Source organism: Malania oleifera, chromosome 8, assembly GCF_029873635.1.
Source record: "Malania oleifera isolate guangnan ecotype guangnan chromosome 8, ASM2987363v1, whole genome shotgun sequence".
In the NCBI taxonomy this organism is placed as follows: Eukaryota; Viridiplantae; Streptophyta; class Magnoliopsida; order Santalales; family Ximeniaceae; genus Malania; species Malania oleifera.
The window spans coordinates 73,270,368-73,290,011 of record NC_080424.1 but is presented as its reverse complement, the minus strand read 5'-3'; the positions used below and the strand labels follow the sequence as shown (position 1 = coordinate 73,290,011).

General features: G+C 35.6%; 1 protein-coding gene across 2 annotated transcripts; it reads left to right on the top strand.

Moving 5' to 3' along the window:
- Positions 1 to 567: 567 nt before the first annotated feature.
- LOC131162446 (uncharacterized) lies at positions 568 to 14,721 on the top strand. 2 transcript variants are annotated; one of them, XR_009138810.1, is made up of 4 exons: positions 618 to 1,321; positions 2,331 to 2,518; positions 13,485 to 14,234; positions 14,396 to 14,721. XR_009138810.1 is itself a non-coding variant. In XM_058118928.1 (3 exons), the coding sequence occupies exons 1-3, from the start codon at positions 676 to 678 to the stop codon at positions 13,995 to 13,997; spliced, it is 1,347 nt and encodes a 448-aa protein (XP_057974911.1). In that variant the 5' UTR covers positions 568 to 675; the 3' UTR covers positions 13,998 to 14,721. The 2 variants fall into 2 exon arrangements, 1 of the variants encoding a protein (XP_057974911.1); XM_058118928.1 differs by having other exon boundaries at positions 568 to 1,321; positions 13,485 to 14,721.
- Positions 14,722 to 19,644: the final 4,923 nt, after the last annotated feature.

Sequence of the window (19,644 nt, the reverse complement as noted above, 5' to 3'; positions counted from 1 at the left end):
TTTTATAAGTCTTAAGTACTTTTTCACACATATTTCTTTCTGTCAAGTATATTAGATACTAAATCAGTAAATTAATTCACAAAGTTAAATTTATATAAAATGAAAATAATGTCATCCAACTTATAAACTATTTGAATTAATTTTTTGGGTCATTTGGATCGGTCAAGATGGGGGTTGAGTGGATTGATGAACACCCTAACTATACATACAAATTGAACATAAAATCAAAAATTAAACATACAACAAAATACAATTTTAATACATTTATTTAACATTTACTTTTCTCATCAGCATATATTAATTCAAAAAAATTTGAATTGAACATACGTAATTGGATATATATTTAATATTTTGCATTTATATTATTTGTCAAGCCCAAATTTTCAACTAGTTATTTTTCATTGGGAACAGGACTCATATTATTATTTAGAATTATTTTTTATTTGAAAATCTGGTAAACACAGCATTTAATTTGTATTAATGAAAAAAATTCCACCTTCTTTTAAAAAATAAAAAATAGTAAAAAATAAAATTCAAAACCTTTTCAAAATTTAAAATCTAATATAGAGAGAAAGAGACCACGGTAGTCCGTACTCCGTCGCCCACCGGAACTTGGCCTCCGCCGGTATGCACATTTTTTAAAACCTATCTTTCCTCGCCTTTTCGGCCATCGAGATGTCATGGTTGGCACGTTCGCTGGCGAACACTCTGCGACTCGACGATGACAAACCCGACGTCGCCGCGTTCGGCGCCGTCGCGGCAAGCGCGCATTCTCCGGCTTCACCTTCCAAACCACACCCGGAAGAAGATGATCGATCGGACGCTCAGGGGCGAGGCGTCAAAGAAGACCTCTCAGAATTCAGAGAAACCTTGACGCGCCAGCTATGGGGCGTCGCGTCTTTCCTCGCTCCCCCGCCTTCCCAGCCATCTACTCCTTCTCGTTGTGGCGCCGATCCTTCGGTCTCCGACTGGGATCGGTCCGAGCCGTCGGATCCGTCGGTCTCCGGTGAGGTTTCGGGCGAAGATACCGCCGAGAACGCTGGGATTTCGAGCATTCGCAGCGATATCGCCGGGATCGGAGGCAAGTTCAGGACGGGGTTCTCGAAGCTGTCGCATCACAGAGCGGTGTCGGAAATTTCGAAGATGGCCTCGAATTTTCTACCGTTTGGGTCAGAGAAGGACGAGGGGGAGTGGTTGGAGGAGTATGATTTAGGAAGAGTTGCAGGGGTTACCAATGAGGTGTTAGCCTTCGCGAAGAATATCGCGATGCACCCTGAGACGTGGTTGGATTTTCCGCTAGAGGAGGAAGAAGACTTGGATGGTATGTTTGCTTCAAAAACTCATAATTTTTATTCTTGGTTTGACAGATTGGTTAATTTATTTTGCGTGGTTTGTTAATTCTGCGTGACTAATTATGGTTGCTTTTGTCTTTGATGATATGACCATAATAGACGAATTTGTCATGAGACGAAAAATTTAATCGCTAGCATTGGAGCTTTTGTTTGCATTTTGAATTGTTCGCAGTTCTTCTTCGTGTCAAAAGATTTGAATCTAAACTCCAACCCTCTTCCTCTTCTTTCTTGCTCTTCTCCTTGTGTGTTAAGAATCCAACACCACGCATTTATGCTTCTTTGTTATTTTCGCAGGAAAACTAATCACTATACTTGCTGGTCATTGTTATTGTAGTTCTTCCATTAATAGGAACATATGGTGAAGTTGCTATTGGAGGGGAATTTATTTATCATTCTAAAATTTTTAAATTGAAACTTCAAATTAAAAAAAAATCTAGTGACACTTCATGTGTATTTATAATTATTTGTTGCTATAGCATACAATGATGTGACTTATGAGTATACTTGTGGTAGTACATGACTGAAATATCCATTACCTTTTTTGAAAATTTATCCACATTTATTAATTCATTAGACACTGCTTGATCAAATGATTCTATTGCACTACAAACTTAGAAGTATGCCCTCACTTGTTCACTTACCCATATCTGTCTTCTTCATCATTTTATTCTTGTTTTTTGGCATCACTATTAAAAAGTCTGCTCCATTTTCCTCATACGATGGATGCCAATTACAATGCCATAGAATATTTGTTATTGCAAAAAGACTGAGGCAATGTGTATGCCATTAATAACAATGTAGTTTATAATAATTAGAAATCGATTGGTGGAAGTTTGTGTGGTGAGCTTGATTGCTGTAATTAAAATGCTGTCGATGAACCACATATAGTGTCTTCCTGTATGATCCATGCTAATGATCATGCATCTTATGGATCTTTTTTCTGCCTTATGAATGCTCTTTCTCGTTTTGTTGTTTTAGATTTTGATTTATCGGATGCCCAACAAGAGCATGCTTGGGTTGTTGAACGCCTTTTGCCAAGACTAGCAGCTCTTAGAATTGAACTTTGCCCTGGCCATATGACTGAGAGTTACTTTTGGAAGGTCTATTTTGTTCTTCTGCTTTCAAGGCTCAAGAAACAAGATGCTGAGCTTTTGTCATCACCCCAGGTACTTATTAAGCGGCAGCACTATTGTTTTAATTCTTATGCTGAGCTGCATAGAAAAATACTTAGGTATGCTGCTGTGCAGCATCAGTTCATCTGTTGGGAATTTTAGTCTTCCATACACAAATTTTCTATATAAGTGACCTAGTTTTAACTGAGGCTTTAATTTACAAATTTTTCCTCCTCCATTATCGATTGAATTTTTAACATTTTTGAACTGCCATTTGAAAATTCACTGTGCCTGATTTGTATAGAACTTAGCAAATAATTTTTCATGCATTTAGCACATACATCCTATGGTTGGTGACTTGTGTTTATAACCAATACAATAGGTCAATTTATTTAATATCTTAAATTTTGATCAAGGAAACTCTGTTGACTATAAAATTGAAGCTAGAGGCTGGAGTGAAGTTACTGGAGAATTTTTGTTGTACTTTATATGATACATATTAGGAATGCATGTAAGTTGTCTTCCATATATCCAATGTGAACTTCCATATTTCAATCAGTCTACAACAGAGCCACATTGTTTTTTTTTTTTTTTTGGGTACGTCCGGGTATCCACCTACCGTCAACGACGTCCGTTTTACGGTCCGTCGCACCGGCCAGTGACTAATCCCACGCCCCGTGGATCCGGCCCCACATCACCACGAAGAGGGTAAACCAGGAGCCCAGGGGAGGAATCGAACCCGGGAGGCGCATTGCTGACCTCGTGAGAGGCACACCCGGAATTCGCTCGACCACCTGAGCTACGCCCTGGGGGCATACAACAGAGCCACATTGTTGTTTGCATGTATAGTGGACTGGATGGCATTGTTTTTTTTTTTTTTTTTGTGTGTTGACATATCTGATTGATTATTATAGAAATGTCATCATTGTAGCATTGGTGAAGTGATTTAATGACAGCGGACCGCCTACATCCTCTAGGCCACCTATTTGGCATATATATTTTAGGCGTAGATTAGGAAACTATGATTGAAATGGATTTTGTTTTTTTGTTTTTTGTTTTTGTGTTGTGTAATTGCCAATTGTGTTGGGCTTATTTTTTTTTTATTATAATGATGCATTTTAGTAGGTGTAGGTATAAATACTTGGTCCATGAGTTATATGAGATAGTTCATCATTTTTATCAGAATTCTAGTAGTCCCTCTCTCTGCTTCTCTGTCATGCAGTCTTCTCCATCATCTCCTCTTCTTCTTCCTCCTCCACCTTTCTTCATCTTCCCTGCTCCTTCTCTTCTTTCTTTGTTCTGTTCATATTCTCTGTTCTGTCTCCTACAGTTCTTTTTTCTTCTCCCATTTTCTATCTTCTTCTTCTTTTCTCTGCGTCTCTTTCTCAATTCTCTCTCGATTTCTAACGGTCAATGTCCTGCATCAATTTGGTGTTAGAGCAAATTTCTATATGTCCACTATCTTCCTTTGTTATCTCGAGTCATCCAAATATTCAAAGCTACATTCCAGAACAATTTCCTGTTATTTTGATTTAATTTCCATTGTTGTAAGTTTTGTGCATGACAAATAGTCCTATTAAGTGTTCATAATTCAGAAATAGCAGGAAAATCCCCAGGAACTGAAGCTCTGTTCATTTGTAGCTTCCTTAGAAATTATGGTCCGTGATTCAAATTTCAAACACCCCTTTTCTGAAAGATTTTCATGGCACCATCCACGCCATTGAAAATCGTAACCACTGAAAGGCCAACTTGTGAAATTTCATCACCGTTTGACCACTAGCGAACCCCTATGCAGCGACCAAAAGTTTTCGAGTCAATCCCCTTTCAAAAGCCTGAGGGCCTGTTTGGTTAAGGTTCCAGATACAGTTTTGCAAAAAGGAATACCGAAAATGCAAATAAAATGTATTTGTTTAGTTGTTACATGACCATGAAAACACCACATTTTTAGGATTCTATAAAATGATGTTCTTTATGAATTCAGATAAAATCCAGTACTCCCAACCCTTTCTTAACCCATTTCACCACCTCCTGCCATTGCTAACCAGCTCCATGCACGGCCACCCATCGAACGCCAACCACTACCATACACGACTACCCATCACTGTTGACCACCATTGGCCACTGTTCACCACAACCCACCACCACCAAACACTACCCACCACTCTGACCACCATTGGCCACCACTCACCACGACTCACAGTCACCAACCACCACCCACCTCCACTTGTCTCCACCTTCCACCTCCATCGCCACCCATCATGGTCACCATGACCATGACCACCACAACCCGTTGTCACTTACCGCCATCTACTGCCGTCATTGACTATCTCCACTCATCACCCCTGCCCCCTACCAGCTCCAACAACCACAACAGTTGCCACCGTCTAATCACTGGCACCGACCATTGAATGCTGCCATTATCGGCTAATGTCACCCACCCTGCTACTGCCAAACATATTTTATAATTTTTTGTTTTAGAAAACTAAACTCGAATTGTTATCCTAATGCATTTTTGTGATAATACAATTTGCTGTTTTCATTTTAAAAAACGAGGATTTGGATGCAAGTTTTGGATCCTTAACCAAGCAGTCCCTTAACTTTCTGACCTTTTCTTGACACACTGCCACCATCTCCAGCATCACCACCCCTTGATCTACTACCAGAGCATGCACTTGAGGTGCGGGCAACATTCATGGCATGCAACAGAACCAGGACCTTCTGCTACCTCCAAACTGATGAGAAATTGGTTCCAGCTGCAATTTTTTTACTTTTTGTTTTTGTCCCCTCAAGATTTGAATCTGAATTGAAGAAATTCATGTGCTAGTGCATATTGCATGTTTTGGAGGATAAATTTGGCACCTATACTGGAAATCCAGACTTTGTTGCTGCAGATTGTCGGTGCTGTTGTGAAGACTTGAGAAACTGTGAGTTTGAAAAATTACATGAATATGCTGAGAGCTTGAGACTCATTGCAATCTGGGCTTAGATTTTTTGGTGAGGTAACAGAATTCTCTTGTTTACATGAATATGAAAGTTTGTAATTTGCAAAATTCCAAGTTTCTTGTTACCATTTTAGAAAGTCCGCCCTTTTTTGTTGACTTTGTGGTTCATTCATTGCTTGAGCCTTGTTCATATCCATACACCCTTCTTGTCATATTATATAGGACCATGTCAACTCATGTGAATTATGTTAATAGCTTAAAGTGTATGCATTGTATTAAATTTTAGGATTCATATCACTTGTAGTCAAGTTTAGTCTTCCTCAGCATGTTGCATTATCCATGGCCACCAACAAAGCCACTAAAATCATCCCAACAAATTTGCACCAATTGATACCCAATCTTTGTATCTACTTCAACACACTCTAGGATTTTGCAGACCAAAAATTTGAGCATCTTGTCGAATAATTTGCACAAATGATTTGTTGGGTAAGCACCCTATGGCATATGGCTTAGAATAATCAGTCAGGCACCCTATTGAGTCCTTATATTCTGTAGGTTTAGCCCAAGGCATTTTTCCCATCTCAAGAGCTTCTATAGCACTCAACAAGAGGTGTCAAGCCTTAATACCACCTAGCAAACTAGTTCAGCCCTTTTTGGGTTTAGGTAGAAGAGATGGAGGTTACTTTGAGAGGAATTGGATACAAGGTGAGGGAGGACAAAGTTCAATTTTCCAAGATGAAATTTATGGGACCAACCAAGAAATATTGGCAAATTGTTCAACAAACCCTTGAGCAGTAGATGATCCTTCCATAACCCAGTAGGAGGTGATGAAACAACGGTGAAAGAGAAGTACTTCCCTTTTCCTATAAGAACCAAGTGTTTAGTAGTGACCTCTTGGGCCATCAATGTATCACCATTGTATCCACTTATATTGATCAATTTGAGGATCAACTGCTTAATAGTGTTATTTTTGAGGTCACACATCTTATAGTCACTAGGTTCGTGAATGGTGTTGAGGAGGATGTTAGGAGAGAAGTGAAACACTTACACTCGATTCTTTAGAGGTAGCTTATTTGAAAGCTATTGCCATTGAAGGGTATCTCAAATTCCTTCAGAGGTCATTATCTCAAGTGACTCTCGTCAATCCAAATCCTTCCTTCATTCTAGGTGTAGTATAGCGAGATTAATAGAGTCCCATCATGTTATTCATTGTGAGGATCCAACAATTCCTCAACCTAGTAGCTCATCTTTGCTGTGTCATTGTTGGCTATGCTAGAGGTCAGACTTGCTTCTTGTCCTTGACAAACCTTGGCTTTGGAGCGTGAGATTGATGACATGCCTAATTGTGAGGATCACGTTGTAGATGTTGTTGAGTATTAGGGAGATGAGGGTGAGGTTGTGGATGATTTCGAGGAGGATGACAACCTTGTTAGTGTGGTGCGGTAAGTCTTGTGCACTATTATGGTTAGGGAGAAGTGGAAGTGAATCGCTTTCGTTTTTTTAACACTTTCATCAGATGTGGGGGGGGACAGGACAGCTTGGTTATTGATGGGGGTAGTATTTTGAGTGTGACCTCCAAAGCTACTTTTACAAATAGAATCTTAAGGGAGAGCCACACGTGCATCCTTTTAGAGTGAATTGGGTAAACATGACAAATCTACTTGTCATTGAGAGTTGCCTTGTGCCCGCCAAAATGGGAAATTATAAAGATAGGGTTTATTGTTGTCATGTACTCTTGATGGATGTGGCCAATGTACTGTTAGCACACCTGTGGTTATATGATCCTTATTTGACCAATCATGGAAGGAAAAACACTTATTTGTTTAAGCATAAAGTCAAGAAGATCATTTTGATCCCTACTAAGCCCACACCCAAGGATGAAAAGTTTAGGAGCAAGATAGTTGTACATGTCCCAATTCGAAGAAACATCCAACTACTAGTTCATAGAGCTTTTGAGTAAGAGAGAACTTAGAAAACATGCGTTTCGTAGCAATCATAGGAACTTCCTTGGAGATTAGAGCTTCCATGCGAGTATCCCACTCGAGGTAAGGGAGTTGTGAGTTGAGTTTTCTGATAGAATACCTAATGAGCTTCTTTGTGAGCTACCAACCATGTGGGATATTTAGCATTCTATAGATCTCACTTAAAGTTTATAATTACCTAATTTGCTTTATTATGATGAACTCAAAGAAGCGTGTTGAATAGGCAGGTAGGAGAATGCCTTGACAAAGGATTTTTGAGAAATAGCCTTGGTCCTTGCATCGTATTAGGCTACCAACCATTCTAACCGTGGAGAAGGATGGATCTTTTAGAGGATGTGTGTGGATGGTAGAGTAATAAAAAAAATCTAGTATGAGTTCCCCATCCTTGGGCATGAGGATACGTTTGACATGCTAGCTTGATGTAGTTGGTACACTAAGATTGACTTGCCTGTGGGTGTCACCAAATTAGAATTCGACTAGGAGATGAGAGGAAAATTGCTTTTAAGGCCTAGGATGGTTTATTTGAGGGGTTATGCCCTTTGGACTTTCTAATGCTCCCAATCCTTTTTACGAGGGTTATGAAACTTATTTCATATCCATTTATAGGAAAAATTTTAGTGTTTTATTTTTTACGATATATTGGTCTATAGTAAGATTAGGGAGGGGCACTTGATATAGCTTCATGAGAGGAGTCACTTTAAGGAAAGTGAAGTTGTATGCTAACCTTTAGAAGTGCAACTTTTTACAATCTAGTGTGCTTCTTGATTTTGTGGTCCCTATACAAGGAACAATCATTGATCCTGATAAGATAAGTGCCATTGGGGAGTGGCTTGAGTCTAGGACTATTTCTGAGGTTCATAGCTTTCATGGATGAGCTACTTTTTTAGAGGCGATTCATAAGGGGTTTTGGCACCATTTTGGCTCCTATTATAGATTGTCTAAAGAAGGGATGTTTCATTGGACCCCTTCATCTAGAGCTTTTAAAGAGATTAAGCAGGAGCACTTGTACTTAGGCATTTTGAATTTAGGAGTCTTTGGAGGTTGCTTGTCATGCCTTTGACGTAGGTGTAGTTGGAGTCTTGAGTTAGGGAAATACCCTATAGCATTTACTCTTAAATGCTAAACAAAGACACAACACATATGACAAAGATATTTATGTTTTGCTAAGATCCCTCCAACACTGTCAATAATATTATTTGTTACCCTAAGAGTTTGTACTTGGTTAATTCAGGTAGTTTGGTTTTCACCGAATTGTGCTCATCCTTATCCAGACCCTTGAAAATTTGGGGTTGGTGTCAATTTTCAACTGTATTTAAAGTGACATGCTACATGACAATAGAGTATTTCTGGGTGGGTGTTCCTGCATGTTACATAGTGTGTTTCTGTTGGGTTAATAAAAGATTAAGGTTGGGAGGTGTTGCTTCTGCAAATGCTTTGCTCATGTGTATGGTATTTTGTCTCTATAATTGCAAGATAAACCAACGAATTGGATAGTGGGATATTGGCTGAACCAAGTGGGACTTGGTGCCGTCATAATGGGTAATAATTTGTGGTAAATGTTGACCCTGTGCCATTTGACTCCTTGGGTGTGGAGTGGGAGAAAAACAGGGCAAGTGGGTCATTGTGCTACTCATCGTTGAGTTTTCATATAATCATTCCGTGAATAGGTCCATGGGTGAGAGTCCTGTTGAGTGTGTATTAGGTTACAAACTCTGTGCACCCATTGATCTTGTTCCTTTGCCAATAGATATCCGTATATTAGAGCTTCTTGTGTGTTTTTTTCTTCACATTCATGAGTTGCATGTTGAGTGTAGGCGAAAACTTCTCATTAGTTATATGGATTACAAACTTGCAGATGTGACGTGTAGTGCTACGGAATTTTATATGGGCGATGATGTCATGGTTCACTTTATGTTTGAATGCTATTCTGGAAATTCATTTAAAGAGCTCCATGCCTGTGCCATTGGCTAGTCCTTAAGAAACTCGGATATATGCATATTTATTTGATTTGCCTACTCACCTGCCACAATAGTCTAGATTTTAATGTGGTGGGTTTGACACCTTATCAAAGCACCTTTGAGCCTCCTGCATCATCATCTTGTACTCATGTAGGGTTTGAGGTTCCTCAGGCTCCTATTTCTCAGCCAAGAGAAATAGTGGAGTCTATTCTAGATGTTGAGTTCATGATTATACCTCAGGGTGCTTTTTGACAGTATACAATGAGTGGAGAGGTCGTCCCACTTCAGATGCTACATGACTTATTGAGGATGCAGTTCATGAGAGTGCTTTTGAGCTGTTAGGAGTCGTACGTTTAGCCACACTATCCGGTGTCAAGTTCCTTTCAACCAGGGGGGTATGATGAAGGGTTGCCTACATCTTTTAGGCTGTCCACTTGGAAATATTTTATGTGTAGAATCAGGGAACTTTGATTGTATTGGACTTTTCTGGTGTTGTTTAATTTCCTATTATATAATGGGGTTTTTATGTAATTATGTGTTTTAGTAGTTGTAGGTATAAATATTGGACAGTTAATCATTTTGAATAAAAATTCCAGAACTGTTCTCCCCCTCCCTCTCATGCGGCTTTCTCCCTCCTTTCTTCTCTTCTTCCTCGTTTCTTCTTCTTCCCTTGTTCTCTCTTTGTTCTGTTTATATTCTCTATTCCGTCGCTAAGTCTTCGCTCAGCTCCGCAACAGCTCTCTTTTCTTCTCCCTTCTTAACCTCTTGATGGAGGATTGCTTGTGAGTTATTCTGGGTGACACCATATTTTGTTTCAAGATTTAGAAATCAGGGATTTTTTTAAAATAATAAATTTAGATATTTTCGAAATTTAGTTGGTTTTGGATTATTTTGTGCACTTTAAGTCAGTAGTTTTTTTTTATTTTTTTGTAATGACATGTTTTAGTTGTGGGGTTATTTTGTAATTATTTGTTAGTTATATTTTTTTGTGGGAGGGATTGATCGTGGGATAAACATAGCTTGAGAAGAATTTATAGAAAAATGCATGAAAGAATGATCTATCACTGAAGGATATCTGTTATGAACCGGACACAAATTCATTTACGAAAGTGCGGCTGCGACGAAGATGCTTCCTGGGCATAATGGCAGTTAGGAGTTGCAGGGGCATGTGGGAGGATCAATGGCCAGATGATGGAATGCTGGAAGAAGATGGAACACTTGGCGAGAAAATGAGTAAAGGAAAATGAAGAATTGGATATTTACTTTTGGGTTTATTATATAGAAGGAGATAAAATTAAATTTGATTAACACATAGGTTGGGGTTATCTTGTAACTGTTTGTTAGTTGTAATGCTGGGTGTTTAAATAGTGTGCTTGTGTAGTGTATGAGACAGTTATCAGGTTTGAATCCAGAATCTCTATTTAGTTCCTTTCTCTCTCTCTCTCTCTCGTGCAGACTGTCCCTCTGTTTGCCATCTTCCTAATCCTTCTTCTTCTTCCTCCCGTCTCTGTTCTGTCCTGTTCTGCACTTCTCCATTCTCTCTCTCCCTCTCTCTATCATAGTTAGTAGAATCTTTCGATTCATGACTTGAATCTTACTAGTGAATACAAAATCAATTGAATCTTTGCGGAATCTATCTATTCACCTCGTGAATCTTGGCTAGTTTAAAATCCCCAAAGCACATTTCTTTATTTTTTATTGCTTTTATTTTTACCTGATTATCTTCAATGCCTTGTTTATGTCAGTTTTGTGCTTAAAAAGAGGAGAAAATAGAATTTTAAGTCTTATGTTACCTTCACAAAGCCATCCTATGCTCTACAGTGTGTATAATGCTTTACCATGAAGAAGGGGCGGAACGCTCACCGGCTGAGATGGTACTCATGTTTTGTTGTGTTGTTAAGATTCAAAAGTTAGTTCTTTAGTAGTTTGTTTAATTATGATCAGTTTTTTAGGCTAATTATTTTTTCCTTTTTAATCCAAGAAAGAAAATGCATGAAATCTTATTTTTTAATTCTTGATAGACACCAAAAGCTTATTTTTTATTTTTTCTTGATTCCTTCCCTTGAACAGCTTAAAATTCACTATTTTAGCAATATTGCCTAACTCATCCTCTTACTTTTCATTTGTTCAGGGAAAGCATACACAAGAAATATGATTTTTTTACTATCAAAATTTGCATGTCATTTATAATTGATTTTGGAAATTTTACTGAATCTTACGATTCGATTCATTTCTCGATTCTTGATTCCCTAAATTGGAATTTTGGTTCACGATTTGAATCTTGATGTGACAACTGACAACTATGATCTTCACTTACTCTCTATTCTGTATCTAACTTCATCCTCCATTCTCAGTGCTGTCCTTCAGCACCTTCTCTCTTCTTCTAATTCTCTCCCCATAATTCTCTCATTTCTCTTTCTATTTTTGATTTCTGTTTCCCCAAGTCACTTTTTCTCTCCTCTTCTCTGTTTCTCTCTCTAAATTCTATCTATTTCTATTAGTTACTGTCCTGCATCAATTAAGTTGTCAATGTCATAAGGTCATCCAAATGCTGTCTTCATGTTTGGTGTGATATTGATGATAGATTCTAAGGATAGTAAGGTTGGTTGGAGTGCTGAGTTACTGTTATATTTGACCTCCCCTTAGGTTTGTCATTAAGACATCTCAAAAAATGGCGTTGGTCTCCCTTGACATTTAAATATAATGATACTTATACCCCTTTCTTTAGTTGATCATAACCCTCTAAAAAAATAAAGTTGATGTATTGTCCTTCGTTGGAATTCAATTCTAAATTGTGAAAAGATTTGAAAAAATAAGTAGGTAGAAAATACTTGATGCATCTTTCCACAGGCATGCATTTTCTTCTTCATGGCCATATTTTGTGACAAAGTGAGCTTTGCAGTGGCCAATGCAATCGTTCTCAGTGAAACTCTTCCAAAGGAACAGGTTTTTTTTTGGACCATTCTTGTTCCCCCACTGACCATTCAGGGGCTGTTTGGTTCACGGCATCTTTTAACGGTCTTGAGAATGTAATGTCCATCCCCTTTCCACATTTGTTTTGGTGCTGGAATTTGATGTGGCGATAAATCTCACATTCCTTGGAAATGAAGGATTCTCACAACATGGTAATCCCATTTCCATGCTCCCCCATGGGTAGGTTTTAGCCTATTTGTGGGATATTAATGTTTCCATAATATAGAATTATCACATATTATTATATTTTTAATAATAATAATAATAATGAATTATTATAATAACAAAATTAGAAATCAATAATAGATAAAAGTAATATTATATATATGTTATAATAGTAGTAGAAATTTTAGAACCACAGTGACCCTTTATTTCCATTAATTGACTTTTTACTTTTTTTTTTAATAAAAATTTACGGTGGTTGAAAATTGAAATCTTAACCTGAATTTAATTTGGTACATATTTTTCATACATAGGTCAAGTGTACAATGGCAATCTTTTTGTAATATTCCGAGCACTGACATGGGCATCTTATGTACATTCTTGGAAATTTGACAACATGATCTAAACAAAATAATTCCATGAGGTAGGCATCTATTCCGAGAATGAGGGAATGCATACCATGTGAATATTTTTTATCATATAAACCAGCCGACACCTTAGAGGTTTAAATTTATTACTAGGACAAATATATAAAGCCATTGTTGGATGTCAATTAATATGGGGAAAGCATCATTCTATTCAAATGTCCAATGGGGATAGGGATGTGGGGGTGGGTACTAACATCAGGGAATGTTCGTGTCTTTTTTTTGAAAAACCAGGACGTTAGGTTATTTTGCCTTCTTATTTTCTTCCTATTAAAAAATATACGTACATTTGTAGACTAGGTTCAGAGATATACTGCTTCATATTCAGCAATGTAAAAGAGTGTAATGTATTTGATCTTCTTATCTTTGCACCAAATTGGAGTGCTGGAAGCTTTGATTCTGAAGCAGTAGAAACTAGTTGGTGATGTAACTGCATATTTTAAACAAAATTTCAAGGTGGACTTCGTTATCATTTATAATTTGTGAACTGTTTCTTTTGCTTGGTGGTGAAATATTTTGACAAATTTTTATTTTGTGTTGAATTTTAGATATTTTAATGATGACCTTTTGCATTGCAGGTAATGGCAGCTAGAGCAAGGTGGATGCAGGAACTACAAAAACGGACAAAGCAAGAACAAGGTTGGTCCAGAGGAGGCACCCCACACTCAAAAGATTGCAGTAATTTATGGAAGGAAGATTTTGTTTGCTCATCGTCTTGTAATGCTTGCTCTGAAAACATGCCATTTAGGACCAATGCTTTTGAATCTGCTGCTTCTGCAACAACGGATATTGAGACTGAGAAGCATCCTGTTGTAAGTTCTGAGATGCAAATAATTGATAAGTCTGTTATTGAAGAAAAACCAATGATCTGGACCAAAGATAAGGATGTAGCACCTGGGTCATCATCCAAAGTAATTCTTCAAACCTATGAAGATGATGGGGATGACTGGCCAGAGGAGGAAAATTCAGACCTAGCTGCGTATAGGCGAACCACCATTCCTTTGGGAAATGAAGAGGACGTCTCTTTTAGTGATCTCGAGGATGATGATTATGATTGCAGTGTTCCTGTAAAATCCAAGGTAGTCCCTTAAAGAGTGTTAAAACCTCAACAATCCTTGTGATTGTTCTATAGCAAAGAAAAAGCTCGCTGATTGATCGGTGTGGATGTATCCAAAGGACTTGCAAGATCTTGTGATGCATTGGCATAGATATTTGAGCTAAGGACTAATAAGATCTCGGAAAAGCATTGACCACAGGGGTTCTTGCGTATTATATGGTGGTGGTTCTTGAGCTTCTTCCTTGCGATGATCAACTATAGTCTCCTTGAGGTAAATATGTCTCGATTGGTCAACCAAATTGGCAACTGATTTAGTCAAGCCCATGAGTAGATGTGATTAAGCAATTATCTTGTGAAAAGAAGCATGCAAACCTTTTGCAGTTCACCAGTATTTGTACTAATGATTGGAGCAACTCGCTCGTTTGTTGGCAGTTGGTTTCGTATCTTGGAATCGAAGCAGAAGATACTCCCAGGCTGATAAATCTGAGGAGGATTGGGATTGTAGCGGTTCCCATATTTAAGTTTGTGTTTTTTTTTTCCCCCTTTTTATTTAATGGGTATTGTGGAAGCAATGAAGCATGCTGGTCATTTTTGTTCCTGCACAAAAACAGTGCTTGTACAGATGATGGGGTTGGGAATGAGGCTCTGCATGGCTTTATCACGGGAGCATTATTTTGTTTTTGTGGTATGTTTGAAAGTCCAACTCGGAATGCGTTTTTTGGTTTTATCTGCAGAATGTGTTCATGAAATTTGTTGAATATTAGTGCACTTTACTTTTTTATTTTATAAATGTTTTGTAAATTATTTTTAACTGTGTTTATAGGGGCCTTGTGAAAAAATTTACTGAAATATTGGAGAATTTTAAATATAGGAGATATTAAAATATAATTATATATCATAGTATTATCTAATGAGAATTTTAAATATAGGAGAGAAATTGATACTACTTATTGCACTGATATTTTTAAATGAATATAATATATTAATAATATGTATTATGATTAAATGAATATGTAATTAAAGATAACTTGTATTTGGTGGATAATTTTTTTAGTAATAAGTTTTGGTTTTGAAATTTATATTTATTAAATTTTTACTCCTAGTTTTAATATCAATTAGTTATGTTATAATTTAGTTATTTCCATTCATATTATATATATTAATATCAACATCACTCTCAAGTTAATTTTTTTTTTTTTTTTTTGTAAATATCATTGAAATCTTAGATAAATTAAAGTATACATATTGATGTATACTTTCAACATGTAGTAGGGGTAGGTAAGAAAAAGCAAAAAATTGAACCAAACAGTAAAATAAAGCCAAACCAAGTTGAAAAATTGGTCAACTATTTATTTTTTTTTTGATTTGGTTTTGGTTTGAAACCATTTATTCGATTTGGTTTCAGTTCAAAATCATTTTTTCAATTAGGTTTTGGTTCGAAATTTTTAATTTTTTTGGTTATTGGTTTGATTTTGGTTCTATACATTCTATAACAAAAATTAATTGAACTAAACCAATATCATACATAAGTAAATATAAAAATATACTCTGTATATGATATTATATAACATTTTAAGAATTTAAATAAAAAAAGTTGTATTGCACTAAGATTTATGCTTAAATTTTAATAATAAACATTTTAAATTTACATGTTGATTAATATGAAAGAAAAAAATTATTATTTGTAGTGACTTTAAAATTTTAAATTGTATTTAATGGTTCCATTCTGGATAACAACTGGATATTAGCCTAAGAATTGGTTAACTGTCTTAAATAGTTTAATTTTGATTTGCCTTTTTTAACAAATAAAAACTTTGATTCGATTAATAGTTGTTTGTTTAATCAAACCCCATTCGCCTCCCCCAACAAAAATTGTAGTATGAACTTCAATATCCACATAACATATATATATTTTTTATATTTAAAAAATTATATATATATATATGCATGATATACATATTTATATACTTCTTTAATAATTCCTATTAATTTTATAATTTTAATCTATATGTAAATGTAACATGATATAGATATTTCCATATATACATATATATATATATTAATAATTTGAATTAAATTTATAATGTTGATGTATGTAAATGTAAATAAATAAGTGTGGAGGTGAAATAAAGTAATACAAAAGCAACTATGATTATTTTTAAAAGTTAAAATTAATTCATAATTAAAATTATTAAATATTGTGCTTTGCTAAAATATTATTGGTTGTGACTTGAGATTGCATTTTACGAAAAATAATAGAAATTATGCAAATAATAAGAATATAAAAAAATAGTGAGAGATATATTAAGATGTTCTTAACATTTTAAAATTAGGAATATTTTATTAAATTATTTATGTATTGAGAGAGAGAGAGAGAGAGAGAGAGAGAGAGAGAGAGGAACAATAAAAGAAAAGTAAGAAGAAAAAAGATAAAAGACATTAACCTCTATTGAGATTTGATAAAAAGACACTAACTAGTTTTAAAAAATTATATTAACCTTCTTTAATGTTTCAAAAATTTCAAAGATCTCATTTTTGACAAATTTTAGAAGAGGTTTTTGAAAATTTTAAAATTTTAGGAGAGATTTCTTAATTTTTAAAACTTCAAGGGAGATTAATGTATTTTTTTTTTTTTTTTTCAAAATTTGAAAAGAGATTTATGTCTTTTATCCAATAAAAATATTGTTTTATTATTTATATATTACATAGAGAGAGAGAGAAAGAGAGAGGGGGGGGGGGGGTGTCAAAGAAGCCAATGTATTGGGGACCACTACATTGGGAACATGGAAAGTCTAGGAGAGAGAAGAAAGGGAGAAAAAGAAAGGACAAAAGAAAATAAAGGAAAAGAAAAATAAAATAAGGTGAAAAAGACGTGTTCTATTCAATTTTAATTTATAGTATAGATATATGTAAATGTAAATAAATAAGCATGTGGTAAAATAAAATTAGGTGAAAGATTATTTTTAATTCATAATTAAAGTTATTAAATATTATGCTTTGTTAAAATGTTATTCATTGTGACTTAATAGTGTAATTTGTGAAAAAATAATAAAAATTATGTAAATAATTAGAATATGATTAAAATTAGTGAGAGATAATATTTCTTAGATTTTTAATATTAAGAATATTTTATTAAATTATTTATGTATTAATAAAAAAGAGAAAAGAATAAGAGAGAAAGTAATGAGAAAAGAAAAGTAAAATGAAAAAAATTATTAAATTATTTATAAATTAATTAGAGGGAGGGGGAAGGGGGGAGTCAAAGGGGTCACTATAGTGGAGACCACTTAATGGAAATGTGGAAGGTCCAAGAGAGAAAAGAAATGGAGAAAAGGAAAAGAAAAAAGAAAACGAAGGGTTAAAAAGAGTAAAATTAGATGAGAAACTTAGTGGCAACACATATATTATCAAGGTTTAACTTTAATATATGTTATAGATTATTATAGACATAATGAAGAAGAGGAGTTTTGAAATGTAATGAAAAGTCAACCACTTCACAAGAAGCCAACCCCCTCAATTGGACCTAAATATATGAGAAGACAACCACTTAATATATTTAAATGGATGAGAAACTACCATTTGGGATAAAGGTTTAGTCTAGTTCAACGTTTAAAAAGAAAAAGAAAGGTAGAATGTATCATGCATGGGGCAAATTCAACAATATAATAAGCATAATTGTCCAAAAGATTATTGAAGTAAGTTTGTTTAGAACAATTTCAAAATTTTTTTATGCTTTTTAGGTGCATATTTCCACTCTTTCCCCCCCTTTTTTTTCCTCCTAGCTACTCTTGACTAATTTGGAATTTTAATTTGTATACAAAGCGTTGATCTAAACATTTTGATATTGCTATTCATCACTACATTGACCTCTTTGTTACAAAACATAAAAAAAGAATGAACGATTATTATGTCTTCTCCAGTATCGCCAGTGCTCGCAGCAGTTTCTCTGGAGCTTTGTTATCCTCTCTGGCGTGCTCTCTATCTCTCTAGTGACCTCTGGGTAGTCTCCGGCCAGACCTGCCTTCTTCGGCCTCATCCCAATGCACTGTTCATTCTCCGACATCGTATATGTTCTCCGAAATTCTCATATTAAGCAATTGCTGAATTTGCCTTTCAATTCTTACAATGATATTATCAAATCGAAGGTTTCTATTTTTTTTGGCCGTCATAGAGATCGGATCTGACCCAATTTGGCAGTTTGATTCATCTAAACTGATCTGACATTATGTCCAACATCACATCTGGTTCTTCAATGACTGCAAATACTGTCACAGATTCTTCTACTTCTTCTAAGATTGCTGTCTCTGGTCTCACCAGCGAACAATACCGTCAACTCTTAGATCTTTTATCACCCTCGAACACTAACTCTACCAATTTTTCTGGTAACCTTACTTCTTGTCATTCTGCTTTCTTTTCTAAAATTGAATGGATTGTTGATCCAGGTGCCTCCGATCATATGACTTCCAATTTGTCTTCTCTTGTTAATATTACACTTCTTAATCAGCCATGCCCCATTAAGCTTCCAAATGGTGACATTGTTCATATTACTCATACTGGAACTATGTGTTTTTCTCCTACTTTCTCTCTTTCTAATATTCTTTATGTGCCTTCATTTAAATTTAATTTATTGTCCATTAGAAAACTTACCACTGATCTCAATTGTGTTGCTATATTTTTTCCTACCTTTTGTGTTTTGTAGGACCTATCAACGAGGAGGCTGATTGGAACGTGTGAAGTACGGGATGGACTTTACCACTATAAACCTCCCTTTGCCTCAGTTTTCCACTCTTAGTGTGTTTCTGACACTACTCTTTGGCATTAACGTCTTGGTCATCCTTCTATTTCATGTATTCCTAAAACTTTAAATATTTTTTGTTCTCATTTGCTTTATGATGTTTGTGATAGAGCAAAGCACACTCGTTTACCTTTTTCTTTGAATACAAATAAGAGCATATTTTGTTTTAATATTGTGATATATGGGGTGGTTATCCTATAACTTCACTCTCTGGTGTACGTTATTTTTTAACAATCGTGGATGACTACTCGCATGCTACATGGGTCTATCTTTTGCACATGAAATCTGATACTTTCACTTGCCTTAAAAATTTTTATGCCATGGTAAAAAATCATTTCAATTGCATTGCTAAGAATGTACGCACTGATAATGGTCAAGAATTTCTATTCACCACGCTTTAAACTTTTTTCCATGATCAAGGCATTTTTCACGAGAGCACATGTGTGGATACACTTCAGTAGAATGGTGTTGCTGAGCGTAAACATCGCCATCTTCTTAATGTGGCTCGATGTTTATGTTTTCAAACTAACCTTCCCATATATTTTTGGGGTGAATGCATTCTCACAGCCACCTATTTAATCAACTACACTCCTTCACCCAGCTTCAATCATAAGTCCCTTTATGAACTTCTTTTTCAGAAACCACCATCATATACACAATTGCGAGTGTTTGGGTGCTTGTGCTATGCCCAAACCTCTCACCAACATCACGATAAATTCTCTCCTCGTGCTCTTCGATGTGTTTTCTTGGATTATCCTGCTCATTATAAGGCTTATCGTGTATACGATATCAAAAATAAAAAAAATTTCATCTCCCGTGATGTCACCTTTGAAGAAAATGTTTTTCGCTATCATCTCATACCTCCAACTCCTACATATTCTCCCGT